Source organism: Anser brachyrhynchus (genome assembly GCF_964034855.1).
Source record: "Anser brachyrhynchus genome assembly, chromosome: 14".
NCBI classification, from domain to species: Eukaryota; Metazoa; Chordata; class Aves; order Anseriformes; family Anatidae; genus Anser; species Anser brachyrhynchus.
Genome location: NC_137709.1, coordinates 8,155,331 through 8,177,806, shown reverse-complemented (window position 1 = coordinate 8,177,806; position 22,476 = coordinate 8,155,331). Strand labels below are relative to the sequence as shown.

Below are 22,476 nucleotides of genomic sequence, written 5' to 3'. Positions count from 1 at the left end.
TGATAGGAAACTTGACATTTTTTGCAACAAAATGCTACCATCATCCCTCCTAGCTTTCTTTTTGCTCAATAATATCAAATAATATCAAAAAAATCAAATAGTCAAATAAGTTATCGTAAATGGCAGTGACACCACGAGGTAAAGTTTGCCCATTTCATGAATGAGCCCAATTTTTATTTCTCTTCATCACAAAAGTCATCCCACATTTGTTGTACACACTGTTGGTTGCTGTGTTACGGGACATATCACTACGTACCAGATGCTTTACTCTTGCAGAAGCATTTCTAATGGAGATGGAAGCTCCTGTTAGCTGAATTTTAGAACAACAGCAAAAAATAATACAAAAACAAAATATCATCTTCAGCTGCGTAGCAAATATGGATCAAAACTTTAACACTGTATCAGATCACGAGCGTAAATATACCTCACCATAAATAAAACTCATTGTACAAAATAACTCAAGCAGCTTTTCATACAAATATGGTACATTTGACAAGAGATTTTGAGAATATTTTCTTTTTTTTTACACCTTCAATTCTTTTTTCTTTTATTCTCAAACACATGAACCTACTCACTGGAGTAATGCTGGAGGAAAAAAAGACTAACATTTTGTTCAATGCTAATAAGTGCTGTCACAGTTTAAAAGGAAAACCACTGAAGTGCTGGGTTTGAACTAGTTTGCTTCCCCTTTCTGTTGTATCATTGAAAGTCAAGTGTAACATCATCCAAGAAAGGCATCTGCACTGCCAACAGTCAGTCACATTTCCTAATGGTAAAGCTGGAGGGAACGTTACAATCGAGTCTGACTTCATTCATTACACAAAACATCCTTACCCCCCCTCTAATTCCTGTATTGAGTCAACAACTTGTCTTTGAAGTAGATGTTCTAACTGGTAGTTGGTAAACCCCAAGGAGTTTGCAACTACTTCAGAGTAATCAGGAGAATGTAGGTTAACAAAAGTGAGCCTGTAGTCAGTTGACTTAAAATATCCAGAGAGGGGTCCACATTTCCCTAGGAAAAAATAAGAGTTCTGCAGGTTGTGAAAGGCTGCAAACTAGAGGATTAGAGTACATCTGCAAGGAAGACATCCAAACGTGGCAAAAGAGACTCAGGTGTGGAGAATATGCCTGATCTCTTGGCAATCTGTTATTATTTAGCCCTACTGTCACAAATTTGCTCCCTATTTCCACCAACAATTATGCCGTTAAAAAAAGAAGATAGGGAAAAATTACAATTCACTGAGTTTTTGAAGACCTAAGCCTGAACCTCTCATATACAATCAAGGAGGATTAGAAAACTGAAACTAAAGACTATTTGAATCCTTCAGATAACAAAAGGACCACAATAACGTTCAATCTCAGAAATGAAGACTGTAAAATTATTCCTAGCTGATCTCATACTACTTGAACAACGGGGCAAAAACATCTGCATCCACTCTACAGCCAAAAGTACTTCACATTTTGTTCATGCGCTTAGGATGTTTTGCTCAAAACGTTTCACCCCTCAGAATCTGAAGGGGTTCCTTTTTGCCAGCGAATATGAGGGCAAAAAATAGATTTCATCTACCTGTTTGTTCAAGTACACAACTGTGTTTTACAGGTTTTCAGAGAATTATCAAGCCAAAGCTACAGCAGAAGAATACAAAGAGAGACATTTAGGTAAAAATCTCATGACTCACTCCAAACCTGAACAGATGAAAGCAGACACTTACATTCAACTTACGATATCCTATTTTGTCTAGCTAGTTGAGACTGGGCTGTGTGGTACAGTTCATCCCTCTGTATTCTTGCTCATGCTGGTTTCTACCAAGGCTCCAATGTCCCATAACATGTCAGGCGTAGTAAGACATTCAATTTGTGCTGTGCTCAGGGAAGGCTCTGTGAGCCAGAGACCTGTGCCACCTTTTCAGCAACACTTTCATACCAAAATAACAAGCACTTGCTACTTAGGTCACAAAAAATAGGATCTTGGTTGGATCTGTCTTGCTTGTATCTTGTTCTCCACAAAAAATAAAGTGCTTGATTCTCTTCCTCCTTTTGAAAATATATATCTGTAGACACACTCCAGTAGTTTCAGCAGTGTAGAAATGTAGGAACACAATGGAAAAACAGAACTGACATCCTTAGTGGAGAAAGTAAATAGAGAGCAAGAGTCCCTCAGTGTTATCGGGTCCTGGGTGCTCTGCTGCTCCTCCTCACGACACGAGGGAAACAACTCACCTTCTGAGGCTGGGTCCTTCCCTGCCACTTAAAGGATTCAGCCAGACTTCCTGAGATTTCATTTTACTTTCAGATTACTGTGCTGCACTGTTTCCTCCCAGCAGTTTAAGTGTTTGTCCAAACAGTTAAAGGAGACTCAAGGTGTAAAAATGTTCAGCGCTTTGCATGTGTGGGTTATTTGTTGATTAGCAAGGAAATAGGAGAGTGTCTGGGAGAACAAATTCATCCCACACAGCAAGGTCTCTTCTTGCTAATAATACAGTGCTGGCTGTTGTTTCCTAAGACAAAATATTCCATGTGGGACATTTCTACTAATTAATAGTATGTTTCCTCTGAGAGAATACATGCCCAGACTGTGCCTTTTTAACATCTGTAGTAGCATTCAGTTTGCATGGCATGATGAGATGCATGAAAAGAATATATTATCACATCTGTATATTGTAACAGCAATTATCTGCTGTGATCTGGTTAAAGCTGAGAAAAAAATATTGCCAGTGGTGATGCTATCATTATCTTCTCCTGGAGCATGTGGTCTGATCTCTGTTAGCTTCAAGCACAAGGTTTTGTATCACTTCTCTGACGCTGCTTGGGGGGGAGCAGGGAAAACCATGAGTTATGAAATTCTTCCTTGAAGTTCCTACTGAATTTTTTCTCAATATTTGACAACTTCAGGGCTGTTAGACGAGCTGAGTGGGAAAAGGAAACAGACTGCAGTGCTCCCTCAGAATGCTTTTGAGCCTGAAAAATACCGTTTCTCTCATTTCTGAGTGATGGGAAGTTTACTAAGCCTTGCTGATATACACCATTCTCTCAGGAAAGATATTTGATGACTAGGAATTTGTCTAAAACAAGGGGAAATAGGATTCCAGAGCATACACAAATTTTACTTGGGCAAATAATGATAGAACAAGGGGGAATGGTTTTAAACTAAAAGAGGGGAGATTTAGATTAGATGTTAGGAGGAAATTCTTCACTCAGAGGGTGGTGAGGCACTGGAACAGATTGCCCAGAGAAGCTGTGGATGCCCCATCCCTGCAGGTGTTCAAGGCCAGCTTGGATGGGGCTTTGAGCAACCTGGTCTGGTGGGAGGTGTCCCTGCCCATGGTGGGGGAGTTGGAATTAGATGATCTTTAAGGTCCCTTCCGATCCAAGCCATTCTGTGATACACATTCCAGCTCTCATCCTCAGCTGAAGATCAAAGATCACGTATGTTTGAGGTAACTACAGCTGTCTCCTGTCAGAATCAGTGACACTTTTAACCCAAATTAGCATGGACAAGAGCATATTCACATGAATGCAATCTCTTCCACGGTCCTTGTTTACTTCATGGAAGATGCGTCTTCAGGGGAGAACCCTTTGAATTAAAATAAGTGGATGTCCCATAGCAGTGAAAAAGCCAGGCCGTTTTCAATTTCCTCCAGCTTTCTGAAGTGCCGAAGAGTTATTTGACAGCTACATCATCACTGTTCTGAATCCTGACTGCCAAAGCTCCCTTCAGCAGATGCTAGACAGGCCAACAACTCAACAGAGAGCACTCAGCTAGCCCCAGCCTGGGGCATGCAGCAAACCAAGACCAGCCCGGCCTGGCCGATCCTTGGTCCTCAGGGTGCTGCCACAGGTAAAATCCTGCCTTCATCCCCTCTTCCCCCAAAAGAGCAAGTCAGGGTTTGTCTTCAGACCTTCCTGCCCTGTGGCTGGTGGCACACATCACAGGTGGGGTTGATTTGCCCTATTGCTTCTGCGGCGGGAGCGGGCTCCCAGCACTGCGGAAACACGCAGCTCTTCTGACAGGAGCCCCACCTCTGGGGCTGCAATATGGCTTCAGAGTTTTGTGTTAGACTGGATGAATCACAGGGAAAAACAGACCACTTCATGGAAGAAAAGCACATTTTGCCCGCCCGTTCCCACCCGCCCCCAAGTCTGAAAGCTACAAGTAAAACTGGTCACAGGGATGGTACAGAAGAACATGCACTCAACAGGGCCAGATGGGAAGATGCGTCCTTGTGTAGTAGGCATACCCAGTCTTGCTTTGTTGCCAGGTCGCATGCCATCAAGTTCATCCTCCCAGTTGTTCTGGGCTCAGTCTCTTCTCCCTTCCCAACGTGCACGGGGGTAGCGTCCACACTAGCAGGTGGTGGCCAGCGACTGGTGGATGGGGGGCTGGAAGCAGCGCACGTGCTCCACCGTGGAACTGTCTGTCTCCACTGACTTCATGTACTTGTTCAGGATGGCAAAAATCTCGTTGTTCAGGATCTGATACTTCCTGATCCTGTCGGCCATCTTTTTCAAGGGCTGGAGGGATGGTGAGGGAGGAAAACAATCAGTGAAGAGAATTCTATGTCATCTGACCAGCCAGAAGTATTGGTACCTCTGCTCTGCTGCTGAGAAACCTCTGCTAAAGCAAAGCAGCTATAACACATGTTACAGTTCCACTTAGCACCTCCCAGGGACTGGTGACTCACTTCATTATAGGGTTCGATGACTCAAGAGAGAATTAACAAGGTCAGTGAGTGGTCCTATGTTAATCGACCTTGAGTTAGGACTCCCAACTGCTTATTGATAAAGCCACTGAGATCAAAGGCTGGTTGCTGGAAATACCAGCTTCTCTGCTCCAGCTTCCCAACCCCAGGAAGAAGGTAAAAGCTTTGGGAGAAAAAAGATCTGATTATCAAGCCAATTAAAAGCTTGGTGTCTCTGCTGAGACTGCAGATGGAAATCTGACGGCAAGTGTATCCAGTTTCAATAAGGTTAACACCAGGCAACTTTGTGATTTTTGAGTTTGAGCGAGGCAAGGCAGAAAACAGAGAAAGAGAGGGAGATGTGTGCTGGTTCAGGTCTTTTGGGACCTTACCCTTCAACTTACCACATTTTTTATGATTTCATCCTTCCCATCCTGCCTCTGCACCTTCAACAGGTGGTAGCAGAAGTCAAAGAGGTCAAAGCGCCGTTGTTGTCCAAGGAGAACAATGATAGAGCAACCTGCCCAGTTCAGACCATCTCCAAAGCACTGCCTGGAGGGGAGGACAGGACAGAGTTAGGTAAGATCTCTCCTACCATGATACCAGGAACTTTCCTTGGTGGGGGAAAATCAGATTCAGTCCTATTCCTGGAAAGTGGGTATACACCTAGAGAAAACGAACTCAGGAGACCTGCGGAATTACATCAGGACCAGCGCATGGTGCATCACATAGTACGACGGATGAGGACCTTGCCTCTGACTTGGGTTGTACCCATCCACCCATTTCCTTCTGCACGTTACCTTGGGCATGTCACTTTGTATTGCTCTTCTCCCCAGCTATTCAGATGGGAAGCTTTTGGGGCATCTGTTTATGTCTACGCACAACAAAGTCCTGTCCTCAGGTCCCCATGTTCTCCCTCTACCTCTCTGCTGGCTGAGGCTACTGCTGCAGCTGAGGGCATCCCCAGGGCTGTCTCACCCCGCTACCTCATGAGCGGTGCTAATGGCAGAGCCGCCCAATGGACACTCACTCTGCAGTGAACTCATTCGTGCCCACAGGGATGCAGTACACAAACTGCATCGCGCTCCAGAGGCGGTGAAACTCCACGCATTCGTCCACGTGCATGACCCCGTTTGTCGGGGGGGGTCCGCGCCAGATCGGGTCCTGCAGGTAGCTCCTAATTCGCGTCAGGATCACCTCGAACATGGACAACCCGCAGCACAGCCGCTCCTTGGTCAGCAAGTCACCTTCCCGGGCGATAGCTATTTGCTGAGAAGGAGGCGAACCAAAGAAACAGAAGTGACAATGTAATACAGGCGAACCCTCCTGCTGGACTTAACGATTCCTGGTCTCCCTGGCATATCCCGTGCAAGATCCACCCTTACCTCTGATGGCTGCTCCTCTGGCACTCCCCACCAGAAGTGGCTCAGCCCTCAAATAGAAGATGACTTACTATTGTGCTCAATTATATTTCAGCAAGCTGAGTATCTTTGGAAGTAACTATGTGTGTCAGAAAACAAAAGCTGAAGGCCAAACTGATCAGAAATACCGATCCTTAATTCTGCTAGCATGCTGTTCTTTTACGTGAGCACTGCTCAGTGTTGCCAGGCTTAATTTCATGATTATTGCAGATTATGAAAATGAAACAGGAGAGAACACAGACATTTTGCTTCCCAGGGTATTACCACCATCTCTAAAACACAGATAGGCTACAACTTCCTTGAGTTCCTATGCAGTTAGGGTTAAAAAGGTCTGAGGAAGATGAGAAGCCACTGGAACCTTAATACTGGAAAACCTGTGGTTTATAAGAAAGTCAATTTTTTTTTTCCAGCTGTGAAGCATCCATGTGCATAGAATTTCTGTGACGTCCCCACTCAGATTTACATGAACATATCCAGAATGGCTCCACTGGATGGAGTGTGGAGTTCGCTGACTGCCCTGATGTCCTCTTTGCTGCCCCACATGCTGTTACTGACTTCTTGCAGTGCAGCCAAAAATACCATGGGAAATAGGACAGCCAAGTGCTGTCAGAGTCGTGCTGGCGGCTGTGGAGGTTCCAGCTCACCCCGTTGGATGGGTGACAGCCACGGGGCTCTGTCTCTGCAGGCAGAGCCTTTTACCTATCTCACTGCTTTGGCGGCAGCATGCAGAGCAAGCGTGACGCTTACCGACCCCCTGCCTATCCTAGAGCACTTCCTGGAGCTTCAGGTAGTTTTTAAGCATTTGCTCCATTTTCAGCAATCCCCCTAATGCCTATAAAAAAAAATCAGTTATCCTGACCAGAATCACAATGGAGGCTCAGAGCCTCTGGTACAAAGCACAGGTATATGTCCCAGCTAGACATTAAGAGCATTACTTTTGCTCTGTTTATGTGGGTATTCTTTCTTCTGCACTAAAAAAATATAATCTGAATGTGCATATATTCTTTTTCCTGATTATTGGTTTATGCTGGTATTAACCTAAAGCATTTTTAGTTTGGTAGCTCTTGAAATGAAAGTGTTACAATTTGTGCTTTTGCTACAATTCCAAGGATGTTCTGGGAACCTTGGAGCAATTAATGTTTAACTACTAGCAAATATCAGGGGAATGCTGTATTGCTCTGCAGAGGACAGACTGAGTCTGGGATCTCTAGATTTGTTAAACTCGGGAATAATTATCACCCAAGTTTCGTGGCATGTATTTTCTTAGCAAGTAAGGATTTATTTCATCCAATATGTTTTTATAGCTAAAGGCTGTACGTATACTTTCTTTCTCCTTACCTGCTCCAAACTCTAATAACAGATAAAGATTAGTGTAGGCATACAGTAGTCTGTGATGGCAAAATGGGGACACAGAAGAAGTAAAGTCAGTTCACATGTAAATTAAACCTTATCATTGCTGTTTGCTAAGATGCAGTGATAAAACAGGTATTTTTGAGAGAACTAGTCCAATGATCTTAGTAAGCTTTCTTCAGAAATGACAATCTAGAAAAGGATGTATCTAGTTTTCAAAAAAAACGTGATACCACTCACACTTGCAGGCAGAATTTGGTTCTAAAATTCACCTCCCTAAGACCAATCTTTGACACAGCACTACTATCATTTTGGTAGATATTTAACGTGGAGAAGGCAGCTGGACAGCTATTAGTCTTTTGCCAAATCTGCCTTACAGTCTGGGGTTTCACTGACTTCTGCGATCAAGAGAGGAAGGGTGATCTGAGGATAAACTGTCAAGGGATGCCACTGTGCTGGCTCAACTATTCCCTCTGTTTTCAAAAGAAAAAGACTTCCATTACTTCCAATGAAAAAATTATTTGACGAAGCACTTTTGAAAATCCCTTGCTAAATATCTACTCAGCATTAAAAGGGAGATGATTCCTTCAACAAACCAGTGTGACCCCCCTGGTTCTTTATGAATCACCCATCAAACAGTCATGGATTTCCAGTGCAGAGTATTTACCACACACTTGCTGACTGTTTTCCTGCCGTTGCACAGACTCAGTTATGCCATACCTCTTCTACAGCTTGTTAATTGCGAACTTGCCAGAGCCATACCCAAAGCTACAAAGACTGCTGGGAAAGATCCCCACTAAGTTCAGCAGCGTTTGGCTCAGACCCTTCACAGCAAGTAATTATGTGCAGAGGGACACCTTTGGCAGCAGCCAGCTTCTGCTCAGATTCTGGACAATTGCTATAAGGCACTTAGGCATTCTGCAGGAAAAATCCCATATGGCCTGTGTCCAAAACTGCATTTCCAGGAGCAAGCTAGGAGGCTATGGAGGCACCTGTAGAAAGTCATTCTTGTGTTCATTTACACCTGAGCTCAAAAAGTTTTGGTACTCAACTGTACCTGTGTGCTGAATGTGGGAATGGTTTACGGAAAAGTTAATTCTTAGCAGGACATGAAATACCTTTTGTTTCATCATCATAACTATGGCAAGGATAAGCAACAAGTGGACTCTAATAGCAGAGTTCAATGATGGTTTTGCATGAAAAGAAGGAGAGAGAGAAAGACCGACACAAAGACACAAAAACACAGAGGTGAATTCTTTTTCTCGAGTGTCTCCTTTGAAAGGAAGCCAATGGGGAAGTGAGAGAACTGTCTACAAAGTAAGACAAAGCTCTCAGTTATCCATCCAGTTTCTTTGTTTCATATGATTTCCAATGAAGCAAAGTTCTAAATATCCTTGATCCATTATAAAAACAAGAAAAAATTAGTAGCTTTCTGCCTGCCTTCGATCTATCACCTCATACAACTGAGCATTTGTTCCATTCCTTCAGCAGAAGATTACAGAAAAAGGGTGTTGATTCATTTAACACAATGACTTTTATCCTATTAACTCCACTAACTAGGCAGTGGAATTTTGGCTACTGGTATCAGTGGGACTCAAATCCTGCCCAGTACATTGATCAATCCACTGCGATAATTCTAGCAGTACTCAATTTCTGCACAATGTAGATTTTTTTTTTCCAAGCTAAGACCCCACCTCAAGACAACACTTAAATGGAGCTGTAATTTTAAGCATGTGCCAAAGCTCTAAGCACGTGCTAGGAGGGAAACCATTCTCAGATGTATTCCTTGACAGGGATGAGCTTAAAAATATACCACAAGGCAGTCCTAAAATGGGATCCCCAAAAGTGACGGCAATTGATTAAGCCAGGGACAGCCCTGCAATGTTTCCCCACGAACCATCCCAACAATTCTCCATCTTTTTAAAAACGGAGAGGAAAGAGGGTTTCAAAGCTGTCCATATTCAGAGCTGGCTTCTCAGGCACTTGCGTTACAGCTCCCTGCCAGCTCTCCGGACCGGAGGCAGCAACACGCCATCTCTGGACCTGCTCACAAATTTCCCTTTGATGTGTCCGCTAGGGCAAGGATTCTGATTTTCTTGTCTGATTGGCGTTTTGGAATAAATAAATAAATAAATAAAGGATCACTTTCCCAAGGCCAAACAGGCCACGTGGGGACTGCTATGAATTTTCAACAGCCATCCCTTTCAATGAAATCCTTACCTGCGGAGTGCCCAGCCTCTCTATTAAGGGAACCAGGTGAAGTGGGGCATACTTGGCTTCGAGACGCTTCATGCGCACCTCCAAGCGTTCTCCTTCTGTCAAGCGAGCAGCAAACAGTGAAATGAGAGGAGGAAGTGGAGACCCGCAATTTCCGCCGAGTTTGCTCAGAGCTGCCCCCCAGCAACCATCCAACGAGACTTTGGATCAATGAGCCAAACCAACAGCAAATGAGGGGACCAGTGATGCAGAGAAGGGCGGGATGTGCGATCGCAGTCTCAGCAGCAGCTTAATCACACATGTCCAAAAGCATGTCCCTGTTACTGATCACTACTGTTGAGATGGACATTTCATGCTGTCATTCTCCAAAGAGGCTGCAAAATGGCTTTAGAAACTGAAAGGAACCCCCAAACTGAGAAAGGTTTCAGTCTGTAACTAGGCTACAGAAAATGCACTGTTGGCGTTTGTTTCCACCTGACTTTTGGCTGTATCCACTATTTAAGTAGATATGCTTAGAGGGGGAAGCAGGGCCAGAACTGATCCTCGGCAGAAATGGGAGAGAAAGGGCTCTTGACAGAGACCTCTGAGTCTGTCCACTGCTGCCCCCTGAGCTTCTTACCTTTGATGTAGACCCTGGGCAAAATATTTTGGAAGGGAGCAGCATGCAGCAAATCACAAACTTCTTCCTGGGACTGAGGCAGGAAGAAAGAAAGATAAAGTAAGTTAAAAAAATACCTGTAGGGGGTGATTGTATGGCTCAGGGGTCTGGGCAACACTACAACAACCCAATCACATCTACAGCACCTAGTCAAATCCAACCCAGCTCACTAATAAATCCAATAGTTTGAATCTAAATGAACTAAAACTGGAAGAAACAGCTCTCAGATTAAGCTAGGAACTTTTTATAACTCAATTTACCTTATGCCTATGCAAGGCCAGAGCTTCATTTTTTTTTCTGGTCCACTTACTAATACTGGAAGTAAGAGGGGATAAAGGCCATAGGGATCTCAGTTTTATCTTACTCTGATGACTTCCTGCTGTTTGTTTTTACTGAGTGTGCCCAGGTGGAAATTACCCTTTGGCTTAGTTATTCTAGGAGGTGTACGTGTAAAATACACTGATGCATGGCTCCATTGTAAATAGATACGTAATATATTGGCTGAAATTGTTTGTTTGTTTGTATGGTGTTCACAGCCAGTGCTATCCAACCAAAATCCCAGTGGTGCAGGCACTGGGGAGAATAGTACAGAAGTCCAGAGAGTAATAACATCATGAGATGCCACCTGAGAGGATGCATGCCAATGCACTAGAGAAAAAATAATCCCAAACATAGATGCACAAGGAGGAGAAACCTGGAAGTAGGAAGGTGGAGACTGAGGAGCGATGGCTGACAATACATCATATACGAGTCTGCAATGGGAAACAGCAGCAAGGAAAACCAAAGCTGTTCAACACAGAGGCATTGCGTCACGACACGGCATTAGTTTGCTCCTGTGAAACTCTAGTTCTAGGACATGCTTTCAGTTCTGAGCTTACCATAGAGATTTAGACACACTCGAGAGGAGGTCATGACAGAGCAGCAAAGATTTTCGGGGCCAGATGGAATGACTCAGCTGGGTCTGCTTGGGATGCGCGGGTGGGTACCCCATCTTCCAGCCCAGAGGGAGGGGACAGAGTGGCATGGAGCTGCAGGAGGCTGTACTGGTGTCATGGATGCTGGCATGGGAGCGTGTTTGTGCGAGTGCAGTTTGTGACACAGTGCTGGAGGGAGAGGAACAGCACGGGGTCCCTCCTTGGGCATAGAGGTGTTGATGCTACCAGAGCGTGCGCATCACCTTTGTTATTCTGTTTGCAAAGCACTCTTCCTTCCTAGATGAATGTTCTTTCACTGCTCTTTCCCTCTGATAAAGAGAGTATTTTCTGTTTTTGCAGCCTGCATTCACCTGGTATCTGTCCTAAAATTAGTCATGGGAGATTTTCTCCCTAAGGCTCATTACCTGAGAGTAAGAATTCCTCTTAGAAATTTAGTCCCAAGCAACACCTCATCCCTCAAATTTAAACAATAAAAAGGGTACAGAATGGAGTAGACTGCTAATCTTCCCTAGAGCAGTCTCTGCCAGCAAATACCACCAGCCTTAGATTAGGCTGACAGCTATGAAGATAACTGCACCGTAAAAGCAATTGTGCCTTCTGCACAGGGGCTCCATTAGAGGGAAGATCTCGTTGCGCAGTGGCTCCAAGCATCTGACAACCCTCCAGCAAGCAAGAACCAGTGCCTGCTGCATGCAAAGCTGCTTTATATTTTGAATCAATTTCTGTGCTGAAAAAACGAGGACCAGAGAGGGTGAGGACTTTGCTGGCACGGAAGGTAGGCAGATGTGGAATTTGATGGGCAGCCTTCCTAAAAGGACCCCCAAATTCTCACTGTGTCCCTTATTTTATGCTATTCTAAAATGCTATTATATTGCCAACGTACAGCTCCTGAAACTGGCAAAAACAGGAGGAATGTTTCTGCACTCAAATGAAACATTGCTAGAAGAAACCACCATGTGTCCCTTAAATATCAATTTGGAAGATGGGACGTAAAAGGCAAATGTAGTACATCTAGCATAAAATTCAACACAGAACAGCCAAGAGCAATGACAAAGCCACAAAAGGAATAGAAACTGCCAGGATACTGTTGGCAACTCTGGTCATTCTATTGAATAAAGCCAAGCTGCTAGGTGATATCTCTCTCTCTCTGGTTTTCTTAAAATTACACAACTGCTGCTTTCTGAATGTGTGTGATGCACCATATTAGGAACTAGAAGGCTCTATAGCTGGGCTTAAAATGCGAGGGCAAGGGCAGACATATCCTTTTTGAGGATATGCAGAGATTCTCAGTTTTCCTGGTGTTCTATGGTTGAATAAACTTGGAATCTTTGAACTTTCTTCTGGTTTTGCTCTGAACAGAAATGCATGGCTTTGCTTGGAAATCCCATTTTGCGCTAGAGAACCCTTTCTGAAAAAAAGCCCTAAGACCTGATAAAACTCTGTCAATACCATTCTGACATGAAATATGCATGATAATGCAAACCTGTTTAACACTCCTCAGTTGGCTCTGACATGCGTTCAGCCACAGCCTTTGTCCCACACCAGCTCAATCAAGTCCGAAAGGAGCTAAGAGGCTGAGAGTCTTTTGCAGGTGTAAGACACTTTTGCAAGGGGAAATATCAGGTCATCGCTCTAGCTAAGTTTTGGTGAAGATTAAGTCATGGGAAATATCACAGGATCATCTGCTCTGAGATTTCCTTCCTGTTGGATTGCTTTATCCTTAACATCATTTAAAAAAAAAAAAAAAGCAAAGGGCTCAAATTTACTCCTCAATGTATGAGTATGTATATATATATATAAATATATATTGTAACAATCCCTGCCCCAAAGAGCTTACAATCTAGAAATAAGCCCCAGTTGCTTTTATTTCTCAGAAGGACAAACATGGGGTAGCTTTGGGTCCAAGAATTAAATCTAGATCTTCCAGTATTCAGATTCTCCTTGAGCAATCCCAAATGTTAGTGACACAGCACCAATGTAAGTCATCCCCATGGACCCCAGTAACACAGCCCTAGAGAGACCCTGAGCACATAAAAGGCTGGCGATTTTCCCAAACTCTTCTGTTAGCGAACCAATACTCTTGAGCTGGCAAATTCAAGTACAGTCTGTTGGTGCAGGGGGTTTTGCCTTACCAAAGCCTGCTCAATAAGGAGGCAGAAGAGAATGGCATTGCCCACTTCTCTGAGGCTCTGGAACACATCAGTCTTCAGCTCTGCGTACTCAATGATGTCCTTCAGCTGGTGGTGGAAAAACTCCAGGATTCCTTAAAAGACAAGGAAGGACAGTCAGAAAAGTGAGAGCCAAAGGCCCCTCCAGTGACTTGGATTACAGGACAGTCAGTGCCTGGTGTTTCCTACATCATGAACTGCAAGCCGTGACTGCTAAATGGATAAGACAGATCAGTGCTGGGGAGAACTAGCATGCAGGGTCTCATCCTGCTTCCACTAACCCTTGGGAAATAAGGAGTAATTCACATGAAGGCCTTGGATTTCCTAATCAGAGGAAAAAAAAAGAGATTCCAGGCTGTAATGGCTCTCCTTGTGCTGCTTCATGTATAACAGTTCCCCATCCAGATCAGCTGCAGACTGCAGCCATGCTGCAAAAAAATCTTCACATCAACTAAGTAAAGCTTTTGAAAAAAAAAAAAGTAAAAGTGACCCCACAGTAACAAAAGCTTTAAAAAAAGTCCTGAAAACAAAAGCTAAACTACCAGCAGATGTTCCCTTATCAATCACCTGTGTGTTTGAAGAGAAATTTCTAACAGGAAATTTCCTGGAAAAGTTTTCCATACGTGTTCCAGCGTCAGCAGCAAAACAGGTGGAGGTTTGTCCCAGGGAAACCGGGCTGGGAGCTGCACCAGCATGCCAGGTGCCAATCCTTGTTTAATTACTGGTTGCTGCCTGAGTTAATGCTGCACAAACACGTGGGCGAGCTCTTGCTCAAAGGATTATGCATCTCTCTGTAGCACCCACCTGGAGAGCCGTATTCGTGTCTTGGCAAGCGGCATATCTTGGGCATTACTTCTATCAGAGTCTTCACGTACTGCAGGATGGTGCCTTGCAGCTGTCAGAGACAAAGGGAGGTTAAACTCTAAGGATGGCTTCTCCTGGCACGGGTTTTAAAGAGAGCAGCTTGTGGCTAGGGCCATGTCTGACAACAAACGGTGAAACTGGGGTCTAAGAAGAACTTGCTTCGTTTGGATTTCACTCAGATAGAAAATCCAGCCCAAGTGCACGGAGATTTTACAGCTTCCTCCCAAAAAATAAATCATGGTTGCAAGGATTTTCTACTTCAAAATACAGCTTGCTGTGTTTGCATTGTTTGCAGCTGAAATCCAAACAAGGATCTTGGATCCAGCTGGGCTTATGCTCCTAACCCACAGAGCATTTGACCAGAGCTGCCAGAGGAGTAATTCCACAGCACAGGAAACGCTCTTTTCACCTGATGAATGATCACTAGATACTGAGAGTTTAAATAAATAAATAAATTACATGCACGTAGAGCAAGTTTCTGCGGATCGGATGTTTTGAACTAACGTGGACAAGAGTGAAATATATATTTCTTAGTTAGAAAAGCTTGCTGTCATTTGGAATTATATACCTGCATCCTGTAGATACATTATATAGGATTATGTGATAAACACAATTTAGCCAAACGCAAGATCTCTGTCTCGGCACTGAATGCTGTCTGATCTCGCACACCAGCTACAGCATTTTCAAATAAGTTACACAAATTACATCGTCAATAGCTACAGTACTTTACCATAGAGAAACTGGATATATGCTTGAGATTTTTCAGTCCTACATTGCTTTGCTAGGCACATGCTAGACACATTATTGCAGCCAAAACAGAATTTAAATATTTATAATGAGTTAAAGTCTTCTCTTCAGTAAAGCAGGTTTTTTGGTAGAAAAGCGTGACCTGAAAAATTGTACATTTTTGCATACTCCGTCCTGCCTTGTTCATGCTCTGTATTGCTAGCACCCTTAGGGAGCGTTTCCCTGTGGATACACATCTCTCTTCTAAGGGAACCACAAAGCAGATGGAGCTACTGGCCACCTGAGTGTCTGATGGAAACGGCCATACGGCTTGAATTCATAAGAACTCACCTACAGCGGGAAATTTCTAAAAGTCTTTTTCATCAGTTTTGTGTCCTGCTCTCTACCTCCCTGCAGGTCCCCAGGGGTATCAAAAAGCTGTGAGAGGCTCTTGTGCCACTGCTGAGCACAAGCATGTATCTTGGAGGTCTCCTAGGCTGCAACACAGGCGGTGCTGAGGGGCAGTGGGGACGAGCACCACATCCCCTTGATCACCTCTCGGTGGCTTTTAGCAGAGCAAAATGCAAGTGCCAGTACCCCCAGATCTGGGTGGCTGGTCACGGTCAGCACTTCAAGACGGTGGGAAGACTCCACCATCCCACTGGAATCAGGGGGATGCCTTTGCAGCAGCGGAATCACACCCTTAATGTGAGCGTCGCTGTGCGGATAAAGGGGCACAGGGGCGCCCAGATTTGAACACCCTGAACCAAGGCCCGAAGCCCAGGCTGACTGCCCAACCTGCCCCTCTCAAGGCATTGGGGTTTCTCCATCACCAGGGTTAGGGTCACAATTACCAGGCTCTTGACGATCTTCAACAGCTCCTCCATGACCACCGCAATCCCTTGATAGCCAAGAAGCCTGCAGATCGTCTTGAAATGAGGCGGCCCCACGAAATTGCGGTAGGAGCTGTAGATGTGACTGTAGGCAATGTTGAGAGGCTGAGAAGTTAGAAGTACAATGACAGTTAGACAGCGTTTACAGGGCCTGTAAGTAATTCTCTTATCTTAGTATTAGGCTCCAACACTTGAAATAATTTTTAAGAAAAGCAAGAGAAATAAAAATCCCTGTAAGAAATTTATCATAAGACCTCTTGTGGCACGAAGAGATTGCTTTTCTTTCCGTGCAGTCAAATATATTTGAGTCTGAACAAATTGTCACATCACAAGGTTTATTATCCTGCTGTGTAACCAACACCGCTTTCACTTCCCAGGTAATTTACTCTCCCATATATTCCCAGTCAAAGATTTCAGTTCACTGGTCCTTTGCCTCTTCAAACTCAAATTCTTCTGTACTAAACCTGAAGGCATTATACATAGGTAACAAGATAGATTTTTTTTCTCCTCCTATTGGCACTTGCTTCAAATAAAAAATATTAAGAAAAGTAGGAACTCCAGCATCCGAGCCTAAGGGCAGTTGGAAGAGACACAGAAATGATCCTTTCTGCATCCTGTGGAGCCCTACATGTACTTAAAACATCCACGTGTGACTGAACAAAAGGGGAAGAATATGATTCTTGTCTAGGGAGCATCCTTGGGGCTCTAGCCCCCAGAAAGTTTTTAGCAGCAGAAAACAGGAGGTGATTTCCAGGAGCGTAATTTATCAGTACCATGTTGGAATGATAGCAGCAGGGAATTACTGCAATTTTTTGTCATTAGAACATTTTTTGGATCCATTTGGTGTAAGGAAAAGAGAAGTGGGAATTAATTCACTTGAGTGATCAGAAGGAAAAAAAAGAAAATGAGTTTTAGCTGAGGCACTGCATGCTCAGCTCGGGCTCTGCAAGAGAAGTGTTGGCACCGTGACTCAGCCCTAGCAGAGAAGGGCTGCAGCCTCCCCCACGCTATCTGGAACAACCACGGCTTCAGTAAACAGCACCAAGCATGAGCTTGAAAAGACTCAGGCGTGCAGTGCCCCTTCCAGCAAAACACGGATACCCCCGGCTCACGTACACTGAAAGGTCTTTCTTAAACAAAAACAAGGAAACAAACTAAATTGTATCCCAAGCGTGCCGTGCAGGGCTGATTGTGCTTCTCGCGTGAGCACGGCGTGCTGGAGGCGCGCTGCATCTTCACGCAGCAGGGAGCTGGCATCCCATAGCCATCGCAGACCCAGCTCGTCCTCCACTTCTTGCTCACTTCCTCGGGACTTACACTTCGCACGCCTAACAAGTTACAAACGGGAGTCATTTGCTAAGCACCAGAAAAGTGTTTTCTTTTGCTTGCAGATACAGAATTTCTGCTGACTGATGCACTGATGGCACTTTCATAGACTTGGCAGCTGCTTTAATCAATTAATTAATTGTTCCTCATTTTGCTACAGCCCTGTTGCTTTGGTCCAGGGATGTATCACCTGCTATGATTCACAGGCACTCTTTGAAATAGCTAGCAGAAAGAAGACAAAGTTAGAGAGTTTCCTGCTTTCTGTGAAACAGAACTTCACCTCCTGGCCCTGGTAGATAAAAACCAAAACCCTTTAACTCTATCCTGTGCATCAATACTTTTAGGTACAGAAAGGCTACCTTGTAGGCTCTGCTTTGCATTCATTCACAACGTGAATGAACTTTCTCTCCCGTCTCATGAATAACTAAGGGCCAGAGTTTAAAATAGATTTAGGCAGATAGAAGCCTACTTTCAGAGCTCCTTCAATGCCAACTCCTGTTAAGAGAGCTGCTTTTGAATGTCCTGCTTAGGCTTCTACCCGCATCCTTAGATAACCAAGACTGTAAAAATCTGTCTGTTAGAGCTTGATCCAAAGCCACAAGATACACACACTGATACGAGTGGAAAACAGCAATATGTTTTGAGAAGCATGCTTGTTTAACCACGAGGTGACGCCCAGCCCGGAACAAGTGCCCAAGGCCTGGCACCCCCATGCAGGGTCACGGCTATGGCCCCAGCACAGCCCCTGCAGATAACACACACAGACTATGGGGAGATAAATATCCCCATTGCAGTGGGCTCGTGAATCCACACTCACTTCTGGAAGCCCCTTTTCTGCTCCACAGCTAGGAGATGGCGCTCTGCACGTGCAATGTTCCCTGAGCTGGGATGTGACTGGTACCTGGTCGTGGAGGAACCGGTCACATTTTCCCTGTAATGGAGCTGACATTTTGCTGCATGGGCAGGGAGTGCCTGGCGCTGCCGTGTAGCCTCCTGCCTAGCAGTGGGATAATGGGGCTGGAGAGCAGCTTTGAAGCTGACTTTTCCTTCAAGTGGGGGTCCCAGCAATAGGCCTGATGAGGAGAGGATCATTTTGGGATGTGCACTGGCTGCAGACGAGCAGGATGATTCATCCCCGCCTGTCTGTGAGATGAGGTAGGTTTGTTGAGCTCTCCGCAGAGCCACACAGTGCATCAGCAGCAAGCTTGCATCTAATAATAATACCCTGTGAACAATTAAAATATAACTCCATTTAAGGGTGAGATACACAGCTTGGGTAAAAGACTGTAGGATGTAAAAAATGACACCAGGGTGTATTTTAAGACAAACCAGCTGAACATACAAGGTGGTTGTGCAGCACAGCTCACTCCCCCGTGCTGGGTGGCTGCTGCCACCCCCTCAGAGAGCAGGAGCAAAGCCCCAGTCTCACAGACTGTTGGGAGGTTTTGCTGTTCACAGGAACAACAGCCACTGAGGACACTGAAGAGGTTTGCCCCACCTTTGGTTTGGGGCCAAACAGGCAGGTTTGGGGGCCGGGAGGCTGGGCGTGCAGGCAGGTTGGGATTTGCAGCATTGGGCAAAGCTCCCGGTGTCCCAGGTCTCTTGGGACATGAGAGGAAAGCATGGGAGCATGTAGGAAAGGTCCCACATTGCTTTGGGAGTGAGTGAGGCTATTAGGAATGCCCCACAGCTCTGAAAACCAGAGCCAGCAGCAAACGAAGGGAAACAAGAACTCAGTGTCATTTCCACATCTTCGAGCTCATTGTTGGCTATCACCCAGAACTGTCTGAGCTCACCTGAGGGAAGGCTGGGAGAATTTTATCTGATAAAACAGATTGGACAGAGAGAGAACAGATGATAGTGCTTGTGCCAGAAGCTCCTCGGAAAAAAATAAAGAACTAGCCAAAGAGAAATAGATTTAGAGACAAAAGAAGGACTATGAACTGTGCGCATTTTCCGTGCCTCAGTATAATGCCTTGTTATGCTGGCTGCCGATTGCTACTCACACACACACACACACAGAGCTATGATTTACATTGAGCTGCTGGCCGTGGCAGGACAGGCAGTACAGCACGTGCAGTCTGTTGGAGGGGCTCAGCAGCCCCCGCCGCCAACACCACCTGCAGCAAGCACAGCCCCGGAACGCCTTTGTGCCACTGCTGCAGCCCTGGCAGCAGAAAATAGAGCCACTCCATCCCACTCGCGCGCCGTGGCTATTTGTACAAGTGCCAGCAGCATGCACTGCCCTGCAGGTTACATCTGCCTGCATGTTCCTAAAAATGCAGGGGCAAATTCAGCCCCGGGGGGAGCAGTGATCTTCAGTGACTCTGGTGTGACCCTGGGCCCAGAAGTGCCAAAACAGAAGCGTTCATCAAAATACATGAATTAAGCCCAATCTAGAGCATTTACAGAGCTAAGTGGTTAATGAGCAGTAAGAAGTGGGTTGCTGGTGATTTTACAGCTTCTTTGTAGGAGACTTGAACACCTGCTGCATTTTCTAAGTGGCTGAATGACAGAGGATGGCTCACTTTCTGTCGGTCACTTGAGCACACCCGTGGTTTGCATCCTGCAGGGAGTGCTGGCAGGCAGGGACAGCCGGGGACACCAGAAGGTGTTATTTGGGTAGTAGGGAACACCAGTGTTAAAGCACTGGCATGGTTTTGGCGGGTTTTTGTCCTGGGAAATGAGAATTTCAAGCTCATCACCAATATAAACTGGTGCCAGCTTGACTTTGGGAGCAGGCAATGCCAACACCACTGAAAGCTTTGGTGTGGTTCCCTTTGAGGTAGTTGTGAATTGCTGTGTGGAGAAAGATTAGCAGGACCCTTTGCTGACCTAATCCAACTATTCCTGTTTTCCTTGGTTTCCTTTGTTCCCGTTAACATGTGATTTGTGAACAACTGAAATTTAATTTTGAAGCAACTGTGAACATCAATAAACTCAACAGCCTAGCTGCAGTAGGGAAGCACTTCTCCCATGAAAATACTGTCACATGGTGTATGCCACCTTTCCAAGCAAGGGTTTGCATCCTCAGCTCTCTCCCTGCAGGCAAGGATGTACTTTACTTACAGCATGGGAACAGCTAAGAAGTCTCCCCCTGCTTCTGCAAGGAGGACCAAGTGATATAAAAGGCAGGAAGCCACCTGGGAGCACTTCCATTTCCATCCCTACCCATAATTATTTTCATCTTTAATCCCAGTTTTAAGCTCTCTGGCAGCTGCAACTCACTCAGAGACAGAAGAAAATATGTCAGGGCCTGGAGGACAAAACACCCAGAACTGCAAAGCATCAATGAAAAGCAAGGGTCACACGTACTGCCCAGGCTTCTACCAGCCCCTCCTGATCCAGTCTGCATCATTTCCTCATTAATGCATTTTGGAAGATCTTTGAAACACTGCAAACACCTTAGTAAGGATGTGGAACTAATTACTTCAGACCCAGAATCAACATTTCTTTTGGAAAAGTTTCCCTCTGGAATACATTTTGGCTTCAGAGAGCAGTGCGTCACTTCTTCAGAGCCCCTCCTTACTAGCCCTGCTGCCACATCTGTCCCCAGCCTGTCCCCTCCTGGCCACAGGCTCAGGCTGCTCCCCCAAACCCTGCTGGCTCTGACTTTGTCTCTCCCTCCTGCCCTCTCACTTGGCTGATGGGACATCCCCGAGTCTCCTGTAAGGCAGGGGCATTCGAAGAAGAGCCTGTCTTAATCCCACAGGAGTTCAGCAGGGATCAAGGTCTTGGAAAATCCAGCTCCTGCTCCTACCACACAGCTTGGATTAAAATTAAGAAGTGAACATGTACTGCTGCAGCATCAGGGAGGAAAACCTACTGCTCACTAGCTCTGGCTTAAAACAGCAGTTCAAATGTGCAAGAAATAGTATTAAAAACAAAGCCCCTCGGTGACAAACTATCAGTAGGTAATAATAAACTACCAGAAGGCGAGGAGCTGGATTTCATGCCCCGTGTCAGTGTGGCTCTGACCCCAGACCCTGCTGGGGGGCAGTGGCTCTGGAGCAGGGCCGCAGCGTTCTCACTGCGGGGCTGCAGGTGGAGAGGAAAGAAAAAAAAAAAAACACAAAACCAAACAGAAAACAAAACTACCTGTCTCGTTTTTCCGCCTCAGAGACACACTTTTCTCAGGCAAAAGCTTTTAGGGATAACGTTCCCAAATCATTGGAAGACGCCTGCCCATCCTTTCCTATTGGTTGCTATGGTGAGAGATGACGGAGCCCGAGATGGGTATAATACGAGGCAGCGCACGGGGAAGGGATTTAGAGGAGGCAGGAGGGACCCGGCGGTGGGAAGAGGGGAAGGTGGAAAGAGGGGAAGGTGCCACACTGCTCACCAGCACCGAGGGGCTGCTGCGGACCCGCCAGGGGAGGTAAGCTGCTGTCCGCGGCGCCGGGAGTGCCTAGGGACGGGTGCTGTGCTTTCCTGCTCTGCTCCTAAGAATGCTTAAAACAGTCGTTAAGATGAGCTGCTTCTGGAGTGAATTAAGGGAAAGTTAGTTTTATTAAGGGGGAGAGGAAAAAAAGAAAGAAAAAAGAAATCAGCTCTATTGCATGCAGCTCCTGCTTGGGGTGCTCGGCTGGCTGGGAGAGAGAACCCTGCGACAAGGCTCAGAGGGCACTTCGGTGACCTGAAGGAGCAATGTACCACTTTGTGGCTGCTGTTAAACAGTAATTTGTTAGTGGTTGAAGTCTTTTATCCGGGGGAGAGCTATTTAATTGCTATTCATACATTTGTGCTTCCTTAAAGACACTGATATTATATTTCACCAGACTTTAGATCTCACACTTCAGATCCTGATATTACACAGTGTGAGATGCTGTAGGAACAGAAAGACTTTATTAAGCAACAAGTTAGGTATGCAAAGTGCAGCAACAGCTTAAAACAGTTATTTAATCATGCAGATTTTCCACGTGACGTTTAGGTGTAAAAATCAAGATTTCTATTGGAAACTCCACAAGGCAAACTGGAGCTAGCCTAGTAATCAGTTTATGCTAATCACACTTGCAGTATCCTTTCTATTCCATGGCAATGGAAGCAAAAAAGCTTTCTATATAGATAACCAGTCACAAAGAAGAGATTTGTACAAAATCTAACTAGAGCATAAAGTATGCCCTATGTCCCAGGTGGTGTTTTTTTTTTTTTTTTTTTTCTCCAAGAAGCAGCAGGATGATAGAGTAGTCTGGGCACCGGCAGAATTCAAATTTGGTAATTTTAGCCACCTAAAATCTAG

General features: G+C 45.2%; 2 protein-coding genes across 6 annotated transcripts in view; one reads left to right on the top strand and one right to left on the bottom strand.

Annotated features, from left to right (window-relative positions):
* The window catches only part of FNDC9 (fibronectin type III domain containing 9), a 33,735-nt gene that overhangs the window by 9,216 nt on the left and 2,043 nt on the right, over nucleotides 1-22,476 (top strand). Inside the window, exon 1 of one of the 2 annotated variants that reach the window (XM_080555779.1) lies at nucleotides 16,023-21,615. The exons of the other annotated variant lie outside the window; for it this stretch is intronic. Within the exon in view, the coding sequence (XP_080411905.1) occupies nucleotides 21,455-21,615 (161 nt within the window). The 5' untranslated portion in view covers nucleotides 16,023-21,454. Of the gene's footprint in view, nucleotides 1-16,022; nucleotides 21,616-22,476 lie in introns of those variants that run through there. 2 annotated transcript variants of the gene reach the window in all.
* CYFIP2 (cytoplasmic FMR1 interacting protein 2) overlaps nucleotides 140-22,476 on the bottom strand; it is a 53,577-nt gene continuing 31,240 nt past the window's right edge. For all 4 annotated transcript variants that reach the window (XM_080555756.1, XM_080555758.1, XM_080555757.1 and 1 more), the window contains 8 exons: nucleotides 15,873-16,016; nucleotides 14,233-14,323; nucleotides 13,393-13,523; nucleotides 10,287-10,359; nucleotides 9,671-9,765; nucleotides 5,710-5,948; nucleotides 5,084-5,231; nucleotides 140-4,512 (listed from right to left, as the gene is read on the bottom strand). In XM_080555756.1, coding sequence (XP_080411882.1) covers nucleotides 4,345-4,512; nucleotides 5,084-5,231; nucleotides 5,710-5,948; nucleotides 9,671-9,765; nucleotides 10,287-10,359; nucleotides 13,393-13,523; nucleotides 14,233-14,323; nucleotides 15,873-16,016 — 1,089 coding nt within the window. In that variant the 3' untranslated portion in view covers nucleotides 140-4,344. The remainder of the gene's footprint in view (nucleotides 4,513-5,083; nucleotides 5,232-5,709; nucleotides 5,949-9,670; nucleotides 9,766-10,286; nucleotides 10,360-13,392; nucleotides 13,524-14,232; nucleotides 14,324-15,872; nucleotides 16,017-22,476) is intronic.